The sequence below is a fragment of the Pleurodeles waltl genome, chromosome 5, assembly GCF_031143425.1.
Source record: "Pleurodeles waltl isolate 20211129_DDA chromosome 5, aPleWal1.hap1.20221129, whole genome shotgun sequence".
Classification (NCBI taxonomy): Eukaryota; Metazoa; Chordata; class Amphibia; order Caudata; family Salamandridae; genus Pleurodeles; species Pleurodeles waltl.
In genome coordinates this window covers 428810179-428833119 of record NC_090444.1, presented here as the reverse complement: position 1 = coordinate 428833119, position 22941 = coordinate 428810179, and the positions used below count along the sequence as shown (strand labels likewise).

At 49.1% G+C, this 22941-nt stretch overlaps 1 protein-coding gene across 1 annotated transcript in view; it reads right to left on the bottom strand.

Annotated features, from left to right (window-relative positions):
- Positions 1–22941, bottom strand: part of PSME4 (proteasome activator subunit 4) — a 1396200-nt gene that overhangs the window by 592502 nt on the left and 780757 nt on the right. The window contains exon 34 of the mRNA XM_069234194.1: positions 13399–13468. Coding sequence (XP_069090295.1) covers positions 13399–13468 — 70 coding nt within the window. The remainder of the gene's footprint in view (positions 1–13398; positions 13469–22941) is intronic.

Sequence of the window (22941 nt, the reverse complement as noted above, 5' to 3'; positions counted from 1 at the left end):
CAAGACAAGGGTGACCAAGACTTCAACAGGGGGTGACCAAAAGAAAGGGGACACAAAGCCTCCCCAGGGGAAGGGTGGTGAGACATCCAAGGACAAAAACAAAGAGTCTTCTCAAGAGCCCCAAAAACCTGCTCAGGAGGGTGGGCCCGAGCCTCTTCACAGTCCACAAATGGGTATAAGGGTAAAAACTTTGATCCCAAGAAGGCCTGGTGTCACAACTGTAGACAGCATGGACACCAAACTGGAGACAAGGCCTGTCCCAAGAAAAGTCCCACAACAACAACTACTCCAGTTAGTACTGTAATAGCCAGTCTCCAGGTGGGATCAACAGTGTGCCCAGAGCAAATCAGGGTTCACACTGAAGCTACTTCAGTGACAGAGGGTGGGGTGGACTTAGCCACACTAGCTGCCTGGCCGCCTAACATGCAAAAATACAGGCAGCAACTCTTGACAAATAGGAATAAGGTAGAAGCCCTGAAGGATACAGGTGCCAGTGTCACCATGGTGACAGACACACTGGATTCCCCTGGACAGTATCTGGCTGGACAGACATATCCAGTCACCAGTGCTGACAATGAAACTAAAGTCTATCCCATGGCAATTGTGATTTTACAATGGGGAGGGGTTACTGGCTTGAAACAGGTGGGAGTGTTTGCTAGGGAATAATCTGGAGTCCTCAGCATGAGCTGAGGTAGAGCTCAAGACCCATGCAGCCATGCTGGGTATCCCTGAACTGGTGTGTGTTAAGACAAGAGCACAAAGAAGAGCACAGGATGAACAAGAAGTGTGAGAGTCTGTAATAATGGACCAACCTTCCAAGAGAAAAGGTAAGAAGATTGGGGGACCACCTTCTATATAGCAAAAGGAACAGGACCTCTCTTCTCAGGAGGATGTCCTATCACCTGAGGGAACTCAGTCCATGGAGCTGGAGCCTGATCAGGTAGAGCTCTTGGGCCCAGGGGGACCCTCAAGGGAATAGCTGTGCCAGGGACAAAAGACTTGTCCCACTCTTGAATGCCTAAGACAACAAGCAGCTGAGCAAGAAAATGGAAGTGTCCGTGGATCCCACAGGGTCTATTGGGAGGATGGACTCTTTTACACTGAGGCAAGAGATCCCAAACCTGGTGGCACTAGGGGTGTGGAAGTGCCTCAGGAGTTTAGAGAGTTCATCCTCAACTTAGCCCATGAATGCCCCTTGCTGGACATTTGGGACAAGCCAAGACTTGGGAGAGGTTAGTCAACTATTTCTATTGGCCCAATATGTCCCAGAAGGTAAGGGAGTTTTGCAGCTCCTGTGTCACCTGCCAAGCAAGTAGCAAGACAGGTGACCATCCAAAGGCCCCCTTCATACACCTTCCAGTGGTGGGGGTTCCCTTTGAGAGGGCTGGATTGGACATAGTGGGTCCACTTGAACCTCCCAGAGCATCAGGGAACCAATATATACTGATAGTAGTGGATCATGCTACCAGCTACCCTGAGGCAATTCCTCTTAGGTCGACTACTGCCCCTGCATAGGTATCTTTACCAGAGTGGGTTTTCCTAAGGAGGTGGTTTCTGACAGAGGTACCAACTTCATGTTAGCTTACCTGAAACATATGTGGAATGAGTGTGGGGTTACTTACAATTTCACCACACAATACCATCCACAAACCAATGGTCTTGTGGAGAGATTTAACAAGACACTGAAGGGCATGATCATGGGGCTCCCTGAAAAACTCAAAAGGAGATGGGATGTCCTCCTGCCATGTCTTATTTTCGCCTACTGAGAGGTGCCACAGGGGGGAGTAGGGTTTTGCCCCTTTGAGCTTCCGTTTGACCATCCTGTAAGGGGATCAATGGCACTTGTAAAAGAAGGTTGGGAAAGACCTCTCCATGAGCCTAAAGAAGATGTAGTGGACTATGTACTTGGCCTCCACTACAGGATGGCAGAGTACATGGAAAAGGCAAAAAAAAAAAACCTTGAGGCCAGCCAACAGCTCCAGAAGTTGTGGTATGACCAAAAGGCTGCAATGGTTGAATTTCAGCCAGGGCAGAAAGTCTGGGTTTTGGAGCCTGTGGCTCCCAGGGCGCTCCAGGACAGATGGAGTGGCCCTTACCCAGTGCTAGAAAAGAAGAGTAAGGCCACTTAACTAGTGGATCTGGGCACTAGCAGGACACCCAAGAGGGTGATCCATGTTAACCGCCTTAAACTCTACAATGACAGGGCAGACATAACCATGTTGATGGTTACTGATGAGGATCAGGAAGCAGAACCTCTCCCTGACCGCCTCTCAACTGACCCTAAAGACGGATCAGTAGATGGAGTTGTCTATTCAGACACCCTCTCTGACCAACAACAAGCTGACTGCAGGCAAGTCCTACAGCAGTTTGCTGAGCTCTTTTCTTTGACCCCCTGGTCAGACACATATGTGTACCCATGATGTGGACACAGGAGACAGTTTACTTGTCAAAAACAAAACATTCAGACAGTCTGACCAAGTCAAGGAAAGCATCAAAGTGGAAGTCCACAAGATGCTGGAATTGGGAGTGATAGAGCACTCTGACAGTCCCTGTGCTAGCCCAGTGGTCTTGCTCCTCAAACCTCACACCAAGGATGGAAAGAGAGAGATGAGGTTTTGTGTGGACTATAGAGGGTTCAACTCTGTCACCAAGACAGATGCTCAGCCCATATCAAGAGCAGATCAACTGATTGACAAATTAGGTGCAGCCAAATTCTTAAGTACCTTTGACTTGACAGCCGGATACTGGCAAATCAAAATGGCAACTGGAGCAAAAGAAAAAGCAGCATTCTCTACACCTGATGGGCATTATCAGTTTAATGTTATGCCCTTTGGCTTAAAGAATGTCCCTGCCACCTTCCAAAGGTTGGTGAATGAAGTCCTTGCTGGCTTGGAGTCCTTTAGTGCAGCATATCTAGATGATATTGCTGTCTTTAGCTCCAACTGGCAGGATCACCTGGTCCATCTGTAGAAGGTTTTGCAGGCTCTGCAAGCAGCAGGCCTCTATCAAGGCATCCAAATGTCAGATAGGGCAGGGTACAGTGGTTCACTTGGGACACCTTGTAGGTGGAGGCCAAGTGCAACCATTAAAACCCAAGATCCAGACAAGTCTGGACTGGGAAGCTCCAAAAACCCAGACTCAAGTCAGGGTATTCCTTGGCTTGACTGGATACCATAGGAGGCTTGTGAAGGGATATGGATCCATAATGACTCCCCTCACAGAACTCACCTCCAAAAAGATGACCAAGAAGGTTAACTGGTCCTTGGACTGTCAAAAGGCCTTTGACACCCTGAAAGGAGCTATGTGCTCAGCACCAGTTCTGAAAGCTCCAGATTATTCCAAGCAATTCATTGTGCAGACAGATGCCTCTGAACATGGGATAGGAGCAGTCCTGTCTCAAACCAATGATGATGGCCTTGACCAGACCTGTTGCTTTTATTAGCAGGAGATTACTCCCCAGGGAGCAGCGTTGGATTGCCATTGAGAGGGAGGCCTTTGCTGTGGTTTGGTCACTGAAAAAGTTGAGACCATACCTGTTTGGTACTCACTTTATAGTTCAAACTGACCACAGACCTCTCATATTGCTCATGCAAATGAAAGGAGAGAACCCTTAACTGTTTAGGTGGTCCATATCCCTACAGGGAATGGACCTTGTAGTGGAACACAGACCTGGGACTGCCCATGCCAATTCAGATGGCCTTTCGAGGTTCTTCCACTTGGAAAATGAAGGCTCTCTTGGGAAAGGTTAGTCTCATCCTCTTTTGCTTGAGGACGGGGGTTGTGTAGGAAAATGCCACTGTTGGCATGGTTACTCCCTACCTTTTTGCCTTTTGTTGATGCCAACTTTGATTGAAAGTGTGCTGGGGCCCTGCTAACCAGGCCCCAGCACCAGTGTTATTTCCCTAAAACTGTACCTTTGCCTCCACAATTAGCACACCCCTGGCACACAGATACGTCCCTTGTAACTGGTACCCCTGAAACCAAGGGCCCTGTGGCCAGGGAAGGTCTCTAAGGGCTGCAGCATGTATTATGCTACCCTGGGGACCACTCACTCAGCACATGCACACTGCCTCACAGCTTGTGTGTGCTGGTGGGGAGAAACATACTAAGTCAACATGGCACTCCCCTCACAGTGCCATGCCCACAAACCACTGCCTGTGGCATAGTTAAGTCACCCCTCTAGCAAGCCTTAAAGATCTAAGGCAGGGTGCACAGTAACACAGGTGAGGGCATAGCTGCATGAGCACTATGCCCCTACAGTGTATAAGCCAATTCTTAGACATTGTAAGTACATGGTAGCCATATAGAGTATATGGTCTGGGAGTTTGACAAACACGAACTCTACAGTTCCATAATGGCTACACTGAATACTGGGATGTTTGGTATCAAACTTCTCAGGATAATAAATCCACACTGATGCCAGTGTGGGATTTATTGAGAAATGCACACAGAGGGCATCTTAGAGATGCCCCCTGCATGCCAGATTAACTGCTAGTGCTAGGCTGGCCGGTCTCTGCCAGCCTGCCACTTTCAGACTAGTTTCTAGCCACATGGGGTGAGCGCCTTTGTGCACTCTGTGACCAGGAACAAAGCCTGTCCTGGGTGGAGGTGCTTCACACCTCCCCCTGCAGGAACTGTAACACCTGGTGGTGAGCCTCGAACGCTCAAGCCTGGTGTTACAACGCCCCAGGGCACTCCAGCTAGTGGAGATGCCCGCCTCCCGGACACAGCCCCCACGTTTGGCGGCAAGTCCGGAGGTGCTAATGAGAAAAACAAGGAGGAGTCACCCTCTAGCCAGGACAACCCCTAAGGTGTCGGGAGCTGAGATGACCCCTTCCTTAGAAAATCCTCCATCTTGCTTTGGAGGATTCAGCCCAGTAGGATTAGGGATGTGCCCCCCTCTCCAAAGGGAGGAGGCACCAGGAGGGTGTAACCACCCTTCCGGACTGTAGCCATTGGCTACTGCCCTCCAGCCCTAAACACACCCGTAAATCTAGAATTTATGGGTGACCCTAAACCCAGGAAATCAGATTCCTGACGACCTAACAAGAAGAAGGACTGCTGACCTAAAAACCCCTGCAGAGAAGTAGACGACAACTGCTTTGGCCCCAGCCCTATTGGCCTGTCTAAAGATTCAAAGAACCTGCAACAAGCAACACATCCAGCAGGACCAGTGACCTCTGCAGACTTAGGACTGCCCTGCAACCCAAAGGACCATGAAACTCCGTGGACAGCGGCTCTGTCCAAAACAACCAAGAAGAAACCATCATTAAAGGGACTCCTACCTCACTCCTGAATCGGGAGTCCCCAACACTCTGCACCTGACACCCCCGGCCCGTGTCCAGAGAAACCAGCAGCGCAGAGAAGACCCCCAGGCGACTCCCACGACATGTCCACTCTGAGACGACCTCCCGGCACCCCCACAGCGACGCCTGCAGAGAGAATCCAGAGGATCCCCCTGACCGTGACTGCCTGGTAACAAAGAGCCCGATGCCTCGAAGAAGCACTGCACCCGTAGCTCCCAGGCCCAAGAGGAACCGACTACCGGTGCAAGAGTGACCAGCGGGTGGCCCTCATCTTTGCCCAGTCTGTAGTTGGTCAGAGAAGCCCCCCTGTGCCCTGCCTGCATCGCCAGAGTGACCCAGGGGTCCCTCCATTGAAACCAATACAAAACCCGAGGCCTTGTTTACACACTGCACCCGGCCACCCCTGTGCCACTGAGGGTGTATTTTATGTGCCTGCTTGGGACCCCCACAGTGCTCAACAAAACCCCCCTTGTCTGCTCCCTGAAGACGCAGGTACTTGCCTGCTAACAAACTGGAACCGGAGCACCCCTAGTCTCCATAGGTGCCTATGTTATTTGGGCTCTGCTTTGACCGCTGCACCTGACCTGCCGTGAGTTGCTGGTGCTGGGTGTTTGGGGTTGACTTGAATCCCCAACAGTGGGCTGCCTATGCCCCAGAGACTAAATTTGTAAGTGCTTTACCTCCCTGACCAACTAACCTTTACTTAGCTCCCCAGGAACTGTTGAATTTTGCAGTGTCCGCTTTTAAAATAGCTTATTGCCATTTAATGCCAAACTGTGTACACTACTTTTTTCATTCAAAGTTCTATATTTACCTATGCCAAGTACCTTAAAATGTATGTACTTACTTGAATTCTGAATCTTCTGGTTCTAAAATAAATTAAGATAATGTATTTCTATTTAAAAAGCTATTGGCCTGGAGTTAAGTCTTTGAGTGTGTGTTCCCGTTTATCGCCTGTGTGTGTAGAACAAATCCTTGACACTACCCTACGATAAGCCTACTGCTCGCCACACTACCACAAACAGAATATTAGTATTATCTATTATTGCCACTATCAAACTCTAAGGGGAACCCCTGGACTCTGTGCAAACTAGCTCTCACTTTGAGATAGTATATACAGAGCCAGCTTCCTACAGAGGGCACCAAATGTGTCCTTCAAAGCAGCACAGTGGTGTGGGAAGGTTACCCTTCCCCAGCCCAGTAAAACCCTATTTCCAAAGGACAGGAGGTTGCACCCCTCTCCTACAGGAAATCCTTTGGTCTGATGTCCTGTGCTTGAGCTGGTCAAGCAGCAGGAGGGTAGAACCATGTATTGGGAGGTTGGGGTGGGGTGGGGTTGCAGTAGCACAAACTGCCCGCAGACCCTGGAAGACTGGTAGGAGTAGAACTGGGGGATCCTCTAAGGAACCCTCAGAGTGGATGGAATCATGCCACCAATACTGGATTCAGTATTGGGGTATGATTCTGATATGTCTGACACCTAACATGCCCAGGTTCGGAGTTACCATTATGTAGCTGGACCACAGGTAAGTGACCAGTGGCCAGTACATAGCTGAAATGGCTTTCCTGCACTTACGAAGTCCAGGAAATTGGAACGGGGGTTCGTAGGACATCTCTGCTCATGCAGCGGTGCCCACACACATACAGGGACCTGCACCCTGCCCTTTGGGTGACCAAGTGTAGTGACAAGCAGTGAAAGTGTGTATGCACCTTTTCACACAGGCTGCAAATGACAGGCATGCAGACGTAAAAAAGTTACTTACCTTCAGTAACTATATATCTGGTAGAGACATATTCCAGTTGCAGATTCATTATCTTTTGAATTCCCCCAGGGATCAGACTGTATCCGTAGACTTTTTCTTCAAGCAGTACCTCTGCACACCGTCAGTCGACCCCGCGGGCGTCGGTGGCGTTGTGCTCGCCGTAATGACGTCTCTGTCGTATATAGGCAACACCCCGGCGCGCTGACGTCAGTTTCTTTTCACGACTTTCCACGCCAGAAGCACCCCTAGAAATCAGTTAGCAGAGTGGGGAGGATGGGCGGGTCGGTAAGGAATCTGCAGCTAGAATATGTCTCTACCAGATATATTGTTACCGAAGGTTAGTAACATGAACATCTGAAAGAGACTTCTAGTTGCAGATTTCTTACCTTTTGAATAGATACCCGAGCAATACCATCCCCGGAGGTGGGCTGCAAACCAAGATCACATCAGGAAGTCCTGTAGGACCGAACGCCCAAAGTAGCCGTCCCTACGAACCTGACAGTCCACACAGTAGTGCTTGATGAACGTGTGCAGAGATGCCCACGTGGCTGCCTGACAGATATCCAGGACTGGAACGCCTCGTGCTAATGCTGTGGTATCTGCAGTTGCTCTAGTTGACCCTCAGGGGTTGCTTCTATGCCAAAGCGTAGCACATTTTGATGCATAGGAGGACCCATTGTGAAATGGTTCTCTTTTGCACCGCCTTCCCTTTCTTCACCCCCACTTATCTCACAAGGAGTTGATCGTCCACCCGGAAGTCTGGAGTACGATCAACGTAGAACGCCAATGCTCTTTTTGGGTCCAGGTAGTGGAGTCTCTCCTCTGCCTGTCAGGGATGTAGGGGTGGGTAAAAGGTAGGCAAGGTGATGAATTGACCTACATGAAAGGGTGCTACTACTTTAGGGAGAAAAGAAGCCCTAGTACGGGGTACCACTTTGTGAGGATGTACTTCCAGAAAAGGTGGTTTAGATGACAGAGTTTTGAGCTCACCTACCCTGCGAGCAGAGGTAATGGCACCCAAGAAGGCAGTCCTGATAGTTAGGAGCCAAAAAGGGCAGCTATGAAGCGGCTCGAATGGAGTGCACATCAGATATGCGAGGACTAAATTTAAATCCCATTGGCGCATAATAAATGGGATAGGTGAGAAGAGATGTGTGAGGCCTTTGAGAAACCTCCCTACAATGGGAGATTTAAATAAATAAGGTTGGTCAGGTCGTGTCAGGAAGGCAGAGATAGCAGAAAGATAGCCCTTGAGGGTGCCCAAGGCAGAGCCCTGTTGGGCAAGAGAGAGGACAAAGAGCAGAACTTCAGAAAGAGGTGCAGAGAGAGGATCGAATTGTCGATACACCACGCCACAAATTTTTTCCAATGACAGGCGTATACCATTTTGGTGGAGGGGCACCTGGCTGCCAAGATGACATTACATTCTTCGGGTGGAAAGTCAAAAGTCGTCAACTGTTGCCGCTCAATCTCCACGCCAGGTTCGGTGGATAACCGTCTCCTGCTGCTGCAACAGAAGATCCTCCCAAATGGGCGGGATGATCGTAGGAGCTATGGCCATGCTCAAGAGCTCGGGATACCAGACTTTTCGTGCCCAGTCCGGAGCCACCAAGATAACTTGGGCCCAGTTTTGCCTGATCTTCTTCAGAAGTCTGGGCAGAAGTGGTATGGGCAGAAAGGCGTACAGGAGGCCTGAAGTCCACTTGAGACAAAAGGCATTGCTGAGCGAGTGCCGCCTTGGAAACTCCAACATGCGAAACATCTGACATTGCGCTTTCTCTGCGGAGGCGAAGAGATCTAACCAAGGCTCTCCACACTGTTGAAAGAGACCTTGCATCACCTCTGGATGGAGACTCTATTCATGATCGACTATGCATCGTCTGCTGAGTTCATCTGCTCTGGCGTTCAAGGAGCCCGCCAGATGTTGAACCACCAGGAAAATGTCCTGATGTTCCAGCAAAATCCAGAGACGAAGGGCCTCTTGAGAAAGCGTCCACGACCCCAATCCGCCTTGTTTGCTGCAGTACATCATGGCGGTGGTGTTGTCCGTGAACACTTGCACTGCTTTCCATTTGAAAGAGGGAAGAAATCCTTTCAATGTTAGTCGAATCGCATGGAACTCCAATAGATTGATATGAAGCCCAGTTTCTGCCGGAGACCAGAAGCCTCTGATCTCCGCCTCTCCCATGTGGCTGCCCCAGCCCAGGAGTGATGCATCTGTCACTACTGTGATGTCTGTTTGGTGAAAGGGGAGGGATCTGCCTTTGACCCAATCTTGATTCGTTAGCCACCACTAAAGATCTTTCGCAGTTCCTTCCGAGATCTGGACTTTGTTGGAGAGTCTCCCCTGATACTGCGCCCACTAGAATTTCAGGTCCCACTGCAGAGCCAGCATATGCCAACGGGCCTTTTGACCCAGCAGGATGCAGAAGGCCATGAGGCCCAGCAACCTCAGAGTCATTCTCACCGAAATCGAGGACAGAGGCTGAAACATCGGTATCACAGCCTGAATACAATAGATTCGCTTTTCATGAGTCCAGAACACCTCAGATGAAAGGGTGCATCTGAGAGGGAGTCAAGTGTGACTTTGGAACGTTGATAGTAAGCCCCAGCGAATGCGGAATGTTCGCCATAGTCTGGAGATGGGAGACGACTTTTTGGAGCGTATCCGCCTTCAACAGCTAGTCGTTGAGGTATGGGAAGACTGGGACCCCTACCTGTGCAGATGAGCTGCAACCACTACTATCACTTTCGTGAACACCCAAGGGGCAATGGTAAGGCCAAAAGGGAGCACAGTGAACTGAAGTGCTTGTGATCTACCAGGAATCGTAGGTAACGCCTATGGGCCGGGAGAATGGGAATATGGAAGTAGGCATCCTGCAAGTCCAACGCAACCATCCAGTCTCCAGGGTCCTGGGCGGAAAGGACCTGAGCCAGCGTAAACATCTTGAACTTTTCTTTCTTGAGGAAGAGATTGAGGGACCGGAGGACTAGGATAGTGCGAAGACCCTTGTCCTTTCTGGGTACCAGAAAGTAGCGGGAATAGCAACCACCACTTACTTCTGGCGCAGGGACCCTCTCTATGGCTCCCTTGGCCAGTAGAGCCTTGACTTCTTCGCAGAGAAGTGGCAAATGATCCTCAGACAGGTGATCGAATGATGGTGGCAAGGTTGGAGAAGTCTCAAAGTCTTCGGACGATCTGTAGAACCCACCTGTTCATGGTAATGGATTCCCCAGAGGGGCACATGATGACAAATTCTTCCACCAACTTGTCCCACATGTCCCAACGGACTAGGAAAGTTTTAAAGCAGAGGGGGTGGGGGGCTGGACTGGGCTGCCCGCTGACTCCCTGATTCACTAGGTCAGTGGATCTTGCGTTCACGTAGGGGCTGTGCATCATGCATGGGTCGGTGGCTCTGTGGAAATGGACGCAGTTGGGTGCCCCTTTAGTAGCCATGAAAGGAGCAAGAGGCGGACTGAGGTGGGCGAGGAGCAGCTGTAAGGCCAAGGGACCGAGCCGCAGCCCGGGAATCCTTAAAGCGCTCAAGCACAGAGTTAGCCGTGTCTCTGAAGAGATGAGTTCCATCAAAGGGCATGTCCATCAAAGATTGCTGGACATTCCCCAAAAAAGCCAGATGTCCTCAACCAGGCGTGGCATCTCAGTGCCACCATCGATGCAACCGTTCTGCCTAATGAGTTGGTCGCATCCAACGGATCATGAACTAGGTTGCGTCTCTGCCATCTGTCATGGCTTGGGAGAGAACATTCCGGGCCTCTTCCAGAACTTGGGGCAGCACTTGCGTGACTGTATCCCAGAGTATGGAAACAGCGGCCCAAAATGCATGCGGTGCTCAAAGACTGCAGCGCTAGACTGGCAGAAGAAAACATCTTCTTCCCTAAGCTGTCCAGTCTTTTTGATTCCCTGTCCGGAGGAGCGGTACGGAATGCGCCAGAGTATGAAGAAGCCTGGATAACAAGGCTTTCAGGAATAGGGTTTTGGGTAAGGAAATTTGGGTCATTTGGCACAGGGTGATGGCAGCGGGCAATTTTCCTATTCACAGGAGCCCCTGTGCTGGGTTTGGACCAGGTCCCCAGTAGGATGTCTGTAAGTGCTTCGTTGAAGGGAAGAAGGGGTTCCGAGTAGGAGGCCCCAGGCTGAAGCACTTCGGTCAGGAGGTTAGGCCTAACCTCCACAGAAGGAATTCGAGGTTCAAAACCTCAGCAGCCCTTATCACCACTATAGAATTTGACGCTCCCTCCTCCGTAGCCACGGTACGGGGAGAAAACATGCCAGTGTCAGGGGAGGTGTCCAACCCACTGGCATCACCGAATCCTGTACCCAGTCCAGTTCAGGTTCAAGCTGGTCTTTGAAAGGGTGCAGCAACCCCTCTACACTATCCCCATACCCATAACCATAGTAATAGGCTTTAGGATCAACCCTGGGCACAGCAGAGCCCATGGAAAACAGTATCGGCTTCGAGCGATGTCGTTCCGGCTCCGGGTCGTCGGAAATGAGTATAGGATCGACATCAATTGTGGGCCCAATCGGCACAGGTAGTGTCGACATCTGACCCGACGCTGGGGAAGGTCACGTTGGCACGACCGGCGTCGGGACAGATCCAGAAGCGGATCCTGAGGTGCCCTCCGGAGTCGGGACCGAAGTCGCTGACTTTGTACCCGAGGGGGCATTCACCGACTCCCCTGGGCCTGAAGGCACCGAAGATGGGTCAGGTTGCCCAAATATGAGGCGCATGGCCTCATAGAACTCCTTTAGTTGGGCATGGGTAGTCCCGGCTCCCGGAAATTCAGAGAGTTGCGGAGCGGATCCACACTGAGGCTCCTAAGATGGAGGCCTAGACCGTCGACCTTCTTCCTGCGTCACGTCGTAAGAGCGACGGGGCGAAGTTGAAGAATGTTTTGCTTTCTACAACTTCTTCTTACCCGAATGTCCAGATGACTTGGATGGAGAAGAATGGTGGTGACTCCGTGACCGGTCTCCTGATCGTCCTCTTGAATGGGATCGGAAATGACGCAGCCGACTGTCGGGCCGCCATGAGCTTCAGGGAGCACTCCCTCAAAGCTTTCGGGTTCATGGCCCGACACTCAGAGCACGACTTTGGCAGAGGCACATCACATCATATGGTGACAGGAGTCGCAGGGCTTGAACACGGGACATCCCTCGACACATCAAAACTCGTCAAAAACAAATTCGACAAAATGTCACAGTTAGTCAAAAAACGACTGGGTAGCTCTTCTCCAGTTCTGCGCATAGGCTGGCGCAGAAAGAAAACAACTGTCGTCAGCGTACCAGGGTGGCACCTATATACAACCGCAACATCATCACAGCAACCACAGCAATGCCTGCGGAGTGCACTGACACCACCTAACGGCTTGCAGGGGTACTGCTCGAAGAAAAAATCTCTGGATCCAGTCTGACACCTGGGGAAACTCAAAAGGTAAGGAACCTGCAACTAGAAGTCAGACATTTAGAGACAGCACATTATCCATTGAAATAGCCACTAAATTTGCAAAGACAGTTTTACTGATAAAACGATATTGTGCACAAATGATAATGTGTGGAAATCGAGCTACAGTAAATATAAATCATTTATGCCTCACCAAGTAAAGTGTATTCATTTGTTTAGAGTTCCCGTCACTCTTAAAGTGCTTCATTTTTTTTGCCCTAACTGCTGAATGTGTATAGTTCCATTGCACATATTTACATTTTGTGATGTGTTACAAACATGACATCCTACAGCCTTTCTTTACACACTTTCTGAACCTCAGCAAGATTGTCACACCCTCCACTTCTTTCTCAGACTGAAAATTGAGAGGAGTTTGTAAACATTACTAAATAAGTAGGAATTTGTTAGAAGACACAGCCTGACATATGACCTCCGTATTTAAAGCAGAGCTAATGGGACAAGATAAATACAGCATTTAAAGGCAACTTAATTGACTGAAATTTCGCAAATCACTAAACTTCAGCTCAGGACCTACCAGTGGGTCACAACCCACAGTTTGGGAAACACTGTACAAGAGGGTATATCACAAATCAAACCTATAATGACTTTAATAAGGACTTCAAAACACACTGCGATTAGGTCCAGCAATCTACATTTTTGAAGAATACTTGAGGGGGATGTTCACTACCCAATGTTCAGGCAAATTGCAAAACCACATTCACATGAACATTCATGACAATTAGAAATCGAGAATGCACGTTCTCAGACCTTTCCGCGCCTCTATGACACTGCTACTAACCCATACTCTTAGTGCAATTCTAACATACACATTTTCATAAACCATCAAAAATTATAACTAGTTACCTCTGACATTTCTTCTCTAGTTCGACCAAGCTTTGGTTGTTCTGCAGCAGGAGCATACACCAACATAGTTCTATAAAAAAAGAGAGACTGAGTAATCTAGCTGTATATCTGAGTTGCCACAATGATTCAGTCACTTCACAGATTACTGCTATCAAAGCACGCTCTGGAACTATGAATAGTATGGTTCGAATATTAACTGTAGGAAACTGGCCTTGTGTGTGGTGGGTACCCAAGGCACTTACACCTTATACCAGGTTCAGGTATCCCCTCTTATTGAAGTGTAGACAGTGCTTAGAAGCAAGCTCTCTAGAGGTATCTGTGGATGCAGAGCTAAGGCTTTTGAAGATCATGCAATACCACTGTAGTCACAGAGCACTTACACACATGAAAGAAAACACTCAGTTGTACAAAAAGCGAGGTACTTTATTTTTGGAACACAATACCATAAAATACTAGAAGGACAACCCTCCAATAGGAAGTAAGTATTACACTAAATATATACACTAGGAATCAGAAATAGGCGGAGAAAAGGTTAGAAAACTGTTCAAATAGCAATAACAAATAGTGACCCTAGGGGGAGCCCAAACCATATACTAAAAAATGGAATGCGAACACAGGACTCCCACATAGGTAAGTGGAATGTGTAGAGATGAGATGGAAGTACTAGAAAACCACAGCGGTAAGTAACACAATACTGCCAGAGACCAGGAAAGAAGGAGTAAATCACTGGATTTTCTCCAAACCACCCAAAAGGGGGAAAAAGAAGAAAAGAAGACACCCAGACAAGACTGCAAGAAACCAGCGGTGGATTCCTGAAGAAGGAAGACCTGTGGAGAGAGGGGACCAACTCCAAGAGTCACAGTGGAGTCCAGGTGGAGAAGGAGTTACTACCCACCCAGCTGTATTTGCAGGAGTTATTCGATGGTGAGGAAGAACATGTCAGCACTGCAGCCCTGTAGCCACAGAAGAGTTCCTGATGGATGCAGAAGATGCCCCACGTTGGAGTGAAGATTGCAAGACGGATGTCGGTACAGGAATTCCACCGACAAGCCTTGGCAAAGGCAAATTCTCGGTTAGTGGAAAAGCGGTGCTGCTAGAGACCAGCAAGGCCCAGGAGGACTCAACCCAGGAGGGGGAGTTACAGGGGATCCTCAGCGTCGCAGGCAGCACCCACAGGAATTACACAGGACAGGTACACATAAATTGCAGGAGGAGCCCACGCAGCACTACAGAAAGGGATCCCACGCCGCAGGAGAACCACACAGAGGTTTGAATGTCGCAGGAAGGAATGCTGGGGACGAGCTGCACATCACCTGACGATCCCTTAGAGGATATGCAAACAACCCTTGGCAGCTGCAAGAGAAGCAGTGCACAGGGGTACTGTCCTCCATGGGAAGGCAAAGGCTAAACTCCACCAAAGTTTGACAGCTGGCAGAGAGGACCAAGAGGACTACTCCAGACCATCACCTGTGATGCAGGATCCACGCAGCTCAGGATGACAGGAGACAAACGCAGACGGTCGCCATTGCAGCAGGTGCCTGCGGATGTAGGGGAATGACTCCTTCACTCCAAGGGAGATTCCTTCTTCTTTGTGTGCAGGCAGAAGAGTTGCTCCCTTCTGAGAATTCACAACCAGGGAAATGTTGCAAAGCTGGCAGGAGCCGTGGAAACAAAGTAGCAGAAGAGTCTTCTTCGTTGATTGCAGTGCTGTCGGTTCCTGGAGGGTTCAGTTGCGGTTCCAATGACCAGAAGTCAAAGTGGAGGTTGCAGAGGAATCCTGCTGGCGTCTTGTAAGCTGAATCGGAGGACCCACCCAAGAGAAAGACCCTAAATAGCCCTGAAAGGGGGATTGGTCACATAACCAGGAGGGGGCTCTGACGTCACCTGCCTCGACTTCCCACTCAGATGCTCCCAGAGTTCCCTGCCAACCTCAGAAACAAGCTGGTAGAACCCAGGGACCCTCTGGAGGAGCTCTGAGCACCAACCCTGGGGTGGTGATGGAGAGGATAGTGATCACTCCCCTTTCCATTGTCCAGTTTCGCGCCAGAGCAGGGACTGGGGGCCCCTGAACTGGTGTGGACTGGTTTCTGCACAGAGGACACCAAATGTGCCCTTCAAAGCATACCAGTGACTTGGATAGGTTACCCTTCCCAAGACAGTCACACTTATTTCCAAAGGGAGAGGGTGTTACCTGCCCCTGCCAAAGGAAATCCTTTGTTCTGCCTTTCTAGGCTTGATCGGATCAAGCAGCAGAAGGGCAGAAACTTGTCTGTGGGGTGGCTGCAGCTTGGCTGCCCGGAAAAAACCCTATAAGACTGTTGGTAGCAATGCTGGGGGTCCTCTAAGGAGTCCCCAGAGTACATGGAATCATACTTCCAATATTTGCAACAGTACTGGGGTTAAGATTCTGACATGTCTGATACCAAACATGACCAGGTTTGGAGTTACCATTATGAAGCTGGACATAGGTAGTGACTTATGTCTAGTACATGCATAAAATGGCATCCCTCCACTCACAAAGTCCAGGGAAATGGATCTGGACTTTGTGGGGGCACCTCTGCTAGTGCAGGATTGCCCTCATTCACAGGTACCAGCACCCTGCCCTCTGGGCTGAGAGGGCCTACCATACAGGTGACCTATAGTGACCTGGTGCAGTGACCTGTAGTGAGAAAGGGTGCATGCAACCGTTTCACGCAGACTGCAATGGCTGGCCTGCAGAACCCTTTGCATGGGCTCCCTATGGGTGGAAGAATAACTGCTGCACCCCATAGGGAACCCCAATGCCCTGGGCACCTAGGTACATTGTACTAGGGACTTACATGGGGGGCCAGTATGCCAATTGCAGGAAGAAAAATGTACAGTTACCAAGTTAGAAGGGAGAGAGCATAATCACTGGGGTCTTGGTTAGGATCCCAGTGAACACAGTCAAACACACTGACAAACAGGCCAAAGAGTGGGAGTAACCATGCTAGAAAGAGGCTACTTTCCTACATTGACATTCATCAAACAGTGTCAAATGTATTAGCAAATGTTATTTTTTGCACACCCCTTTGAACTTTGCTTCACCAACGAATCTGCCAAAGTTTGTGCAGATTCATCAAATGGCACCAAAATAGCATAGGATAACCAGTATTCAACTCTATATGAATGCATCGGTACCAATAAAACATCTTCACAAATAGGTTTTACATTTTATATACATACCATCATTAACAACTTTGAATATACAGTCTTAAGTGCTGCTATCTCTATTACAATCTTGTGTATACCAGATTGCAAGGCTGACTGTGTTTTAGTGCTGCTGTTTTCTGGGTAAATTAATATGAACAAAACTGGGAAAAATGTGCACAAACTAGTGGGTTCTGTAGGAAAATGCCACTGTTGGCATGGTTAACCCCTAACTTTTTGCCTTTTGTTGATACCAGCTTTGGTTGAAAGTGTGCTGGGGCCCTGCTAACCAGGCCCCAGCACCAGTGTTATTTCCCTAAAACTGCACCTTTGTCTCCACAATTGGCACAGCCCTGGCACACAGATAAGTCCCTTGTAAAAGGTACCGCTGGTACCAAGGATCCCTGTGGCCAGGGAAGGTCTCTATGGGCTGCAGCATGTATTATGCCAAAATGGGGACCCCTAACTCGGCACATGCACACTGCCTCACAGCTTGTCTGTGTGCTGGTGGGGGAGAAAAAGACTAAGTCGACATGGCACTCCCCTCAGAGTGCCATGCAAACCAAACCCAGTGCCTGTGGCATAGGAAAGTCACCCCTCTAGCAGGCCTTACAGCCCTAAGGCAGGGTGTACTATACTGCAGGTGAGGGCACAGGTGCATGAGCAATATGCCGCTACAGTGTCTAAGTCCATTCTTAGACATTGTAAGTACAGTGTGGCCATATTAAGTATATGGTCTGGGAGTTTGTCAAAACAGACTTCACAGTTCCATAATGGCTTCACTGAACACTGGGAAGTTTAGGTATCAAACTTCTCAGCACAATAAATCCACACTGATGCTAGTATTGGATTTATTGTCAAATGCACACAGAGAGCATGTATTTTACGCAATCCTTCAGTACAGGACTGACTGATCTGTGCCAGCCTGCCACTGAAGATGAATTTCTGACCCCCTGGGGTGAGAGCCTTTGTGCTCTCTCAGCCAGAAACAAAGCCTGCACTGGGTGGAGGTGTGAAGCACCGCCAACCTTGCAGGAACTGTAAAACCTAGCAGTGAGCCTCAAAGGCTCAGGCTTTGTGTTACAATGCCCCAGGGCACTCTACCTAGTAGAGATGCCTGGCCACAGCCCTCACTTTTGGCAGCAAGTCCGGGGAGATAATGAGAAAAACAAAGAGGAGTCACCCCTAAGGGGACCAGAGCTGAAGTGATCCCCTCCTTGGAAAATCCTCAATCTTGTTCTGGAGGATTTAGCTAAATAGGGGTAGGGATGTGCTCCACTTCCCAAAGGAAGGGAGCACAAGGAGGTTGTAACCACCCTCAAGGACAGTAGCCATTGGCTACTGCCCTGTGACCCTAACACACCCCTAAATTCATTATTTAAGGGTGCCCCTGAACCCAGGATTTTAGATTCCTGATGACCTACAAAGAAGGACTGCTGACCTGAAAACCCAGTAGAGAAGAAGGAAGACGACAGCTTCTTTAGCCTTAACCCTACTGGCCTGTCTCCTGATTCACAGAACCTGCACCAGCGACCCACCCTGCGGGCCCAGCGACCTCTTTTAGGAGGTGTGCCCACCTCATGTAAGTCCCACCCCTAAGGTGGATGAGCTGAAGTGGACACTACTTTTTAAATTCCTACATCTTGTTTTGAAGGAATTTGGCCACTAGAGTTAGGGGTATGCCGACTTCCTAGTGGAAGTGGTCATAAGTAGGGTGTAGGTACCCTAAAGGTGGGCAGCCATTGACTACTGCCTGGCACTCCCTGTAACACCCGTAAATTGAGTATTTAGGTGGCACCCCCTGAACTCTAGAACTCAGATTTTGACAACGTAAGAGGACCCGGACAAAGAAGAGTTGAACCTGCAGAAGAGAAATAGAAGAAGCAGCTGACCTGAACCCAGCCTTTCCAGCCTGCCTGATGACCTTGAAGGACCCTGCCACAAGAAGCCAACTCGTCCAGCCTTCAATATAGACACAAGTCTCCCTTGGCACTGGAGTGGCACTGCAACAAGAAACTCCAAAGAAAAGACTGCAGCTGGAACCCTGGAAACCCAACACCATAAGTGACCACTGCAGCCGACGTCCATAGCCCGAGGTGAAACCAACCGACGGTGCCAATGCAGGTCTCCAGGTGCCCAGAGACCGAGTGCAGTGTAGTCTCACCCATCTTGAAGTCTATTCGGACTACTGCAGCCTCTTCATACAGGATCCCTCTCCCACAGGCTAGTGGAGAGAGAAAATCTGATAGCTACAGCAACCACTGCACCCGTGACTCCTGACCCCAGCTGAGGTGGGTCACAGGTGAGAACGACGTCCACGGTTAATAAGAGTTTGAGTCCACCCTGGCTCCACCGCTGCCGGACTCCCCCTCAACACCTTCAGCCCCAACACACAGGATTGAAAGTGCTCCCGGACATCAAAACCCGACGCTAAAGACACTCCTGCATCAGTTGCCCCTGGGTACAGGAGAAGAGAAAGGTGCACCTATGTCCCCGGTCACCCCAAGTCTACTACCTAACCTGTTTGTTGTGCCCAACTGGCTTCCCAGCCAGGGCCTGCAACCTGTTTGTCACTTGGTCAAAATCCCATAGGAAACCATTGGGCACATGACGCCTTGCTGCATCTCTGCACGCGGTCGCCCCAGTGCCGCCTGGTGTGACCTGTTGGTGTGGTTCAGATCAGTGCCCAGTACTTACCTTAACTCCATGATATTGGCTTCATAAGTCGTTGTTAACCCTGTGTTTGTTGCACATTGTTTTTTCTCCTTAGGGTGACATTGAGACAACTCTGAAAATTGCACTGTCTATTTTTGAAACTGCAAAGTATTTATGTTTTAAAGTCTACTTACCTGATTATGAAGTTCTTGGGTTAGAAACATACATAGAAAGAATTATTATTTTTCTAAGTTGGTCTCTAATTTATTCATTGAGTGTGTGTGTCATTTATTGCCTCTGAGAACAACAAATGCTTAGCATTACCTTCTGATAAGCCTAACTGCTCACACACACTACTACAAAATGGAACATTAGTCCGGTCTACTTTTGCCTCTGCAATACCAATTGGGAATCCACTGAACTCTCTACACAGTGTACTTCGTTTTAGTGCACTACATAGAGAGCCAGTCTCCTACAGGGTGTCTAAGTCTTTTTGACAGCTTACCGTCCAGTTTACTTTCTTTGGCATTTTCTTGAAGGTCAGTTCTGTGAGAGGGGCCACAATGGTACCATATCCTTTCACAAACCTCCTGTAGTACCCAGTGAAGCCATAGAATGCCCTGACTAGAGTCAGGGTTGTTGGAGCTACCTAGTCCAGACTGTTTGGATCTTTGCTTGAAGTGGCTGAACTTGTCCTCCACGTGAACCAAGTATACAACCTGGGACACTTCCCTATCTGGCACCTGCTTACCTTGATAGTGAGGCCTGCCTTTCCCAGAGCTTCAATGACCTTTCCAAGGTGGACCAGGTAGAGCTAAGGCAGCAATATCATCAAGATATGCCGCACTAAAGTCTTCTACTGAACCATCTTTTAGGTTGCTGGAGAGGAGGTCAGGGAGAGGTTATTTCTCAGCTTCCGTCCCTCATCAGTGACCATAAGCATGGTCATCTCAGCTCAGTCGTGATCGGGTTTAAGGAGGTTTACATGATTAACCCTTTTAGGGCTCCTGCAAGAGCCACAATCTACCAAGTAGGTGACTTTCTCTTTTCTTTCTAGTATGGGGTAGGGTCCACTCTATTTGTCATGGAGGGCCCTAGGAGTTAAAGGCTCCAAAACCCACACATTCTGTGCTAGTTGAAACTCCACCAGTGCAGCCTTTTGGTCAAACCAGAGCTTTTTGCACTCATGGCTGGCTTCAAGGTTTTTGGAAGCTTTTTCCTTGTACTCAGCCATCCTGGAACGAAGGCCAAGCACACAGTCCATAAGATCCTGCTTGGGTTCTCGGAGAGGTCTCTCCCATACCTCCTTCACAAGACAAAGTGGTCCCCTAACAGGATGGCCAAACAGAAGCCAGGGGAAAAACCTAGGGCCAGATGTATCAAAGGGGTTTTCCCATTCTGTGTCAATGGGAAAATGTGTTCGTACATATGGCCCCTACTCCCTTCTGTGGCACTTCTCTGTAAGTAAAAGGCAGGCATGGAACATCCCATCTCCTCCTGCGTTTTTCAGGGAGTCCACCAATCATACATTTCTATGTCTTGTTAAATCTCTCAACAAGGTCATTGGTTTGTGGGTGATAGGGGGTAGTGAACTTATAGGTCACCCAACATTCAGCCCATATGTGTTTCAGGTAGCCAGAAATTAAGTTTGTACCTCTGTCTGACACCACCTCCTGTGGAAAGCCCACTCGGGTAAATATCCCAATGAGGGCCCTAGCTACTGCAGGGGCAGTAGTAGCCCTTAGGGTCACTGCTTCAGGGTACCTGGTTGCATGATCCACTACAACCAGTATAAATCTGTTCCTTAATGCTGTTGGAGGGTCAAGGGGTCTGACTATGTCAATCCATACCCTTTCAAAGGGAACCCCAACAACTGGAAGTGGAATTAAGGGGGTCTTTGGGTGGCCACTTGTCTTGCTACTGGCTTGACAGGTGGTGCAAGAGTTATAAAACTCCTTCACCTTCTGGAACATACCAGGCCAGCAGAAGTGGTTTCTCAACCTACTCCATATTTTTGACTGGATAAGAAGCCCAGCTAGGGGAATATCATGGGCCAAAGTGAGAAGAAAATCTCTAAACTGCTGAGGCACTACCACTCTCCTAGTGGTAAGGTTTGGGGTCTCTGGCCTCAGTGAATAGGGGTCCCTCCTCTCCATAGATCCTGTGGGAGCCACTGACATCTCCCCTTTCCTGATCAACAGTTTGCTCTCTCAGGCCTTCAAGAGTACGACAGTTCTTCTGTCCCTGGCACAGATTCTCCCTAGCGGGTCCCCCTGGTCATAAAAGCTCTGCCGTGTACGGCCCAAGCTCCTAAGACTCAGTTTTCTCTGGGTCTGGCAGGTCTTCTCTCCCAGAGGAGCAGGGACCTGGGCTGGTCTCTGACTGGAAGCTGCCTTCCCAGAATTGTTGCCTTTCCTCTTGGTTGCTTGGACCATTATTCCAGACTCCAACTCTACTTTTTCACCCTGGGCCTGGTTCTGTGCTCTTGTTTTGACACAAGTACATACACGGATACCCAGAATAGCTGCATGGGTTTTTCTTTCGACCTCAGCCCATGCTGGGGAAAACAGATCATTGCACAGGTATTAGAGGAAACACCAGCACCTTCTTCTGGCTCGTAACCTCTTCCCATTATAAGGATACCATCGCCATGGGATGCACCTTAGCTTGATTATCAGCGTTGAGGCCTGTATATGTACCACCAGTCAGATAATGTTCTGAGGACACCAGTTGCTCAGTCACCATGGTGACACTGGCACTAGTGTCTCTCAGTGCTCCAACCCTAATCCCACTGATATGTGGCTGTTGCCTGCATCTTTCCAGGTTACTGGCCCAGACAGCCATGGCAGCTATATCTACCCCACCCTCTGAGACTAATGTTGGCTCAGTAGGCTCACTGACATGGTTGTGGTCTATCTAGAATCCCATCTGGAGACTTACCACTGCATTTACTACAGGTGCACTAGAGGCATTCTTTTTGTTGGGACATTTAAGATCTCCAGTTCGGTGTCCACTGGCTTTCCAGTCATGGCATTAAACCTTATTGGAAGCCCAATTTTTGCCCTTGTACCCACCTTTGGGTTGGGAGCAGTCTAGAAACCCACCCTGCTATGCAAGTTTTTGGAGGCCTTTAAAGACTCCTTGTTTTTATCTTTGTTTTGGTTACTCTCTTACCCTTGTGGGGGCTTTTTGGTCCCTTTCCTGTGGTCCCCCCACTAGTGGAAGTTCTGGTCACCCTTGATTTGACCCAGTGGTCTGCCTTCTTCCCCAACTCTTGAGGAGAGAGTGGGTGTAGGTCTACCAGGAACGGGTGTAATTGTTCTTGAACACAATTCCTTAACATATTTTCTTTCCCCAGTAAATTGCAAATCCCATTATAATCATGCCTAGTGTTTTAACTGAGAAATCATCAAAATCTACCCAGGACTGACTGAATTTTTTCGAGACTCCCTGAATTTGATTCTGTACTTCTCAAGAGAAGTCCCAAATCACTCAATCAGGGTATCCATCATGAGGGTATAGGACCTAGCATCAGCCTCATTCAGTGTCAGGAGTCTATCCCTGCACTTTTCTGAGAAAACTTCCCAAAGCAGAGAGCACCTTTGCTGTTTGTCAAGTTTTCTCGCCACACAGGCCCTTTCCTAGGATGTGAACTATTTGGTGAGATCAACACCTTCCTCATATTTGAGGACAACCCCTTTGGGGATGTTAGGGTCAAAG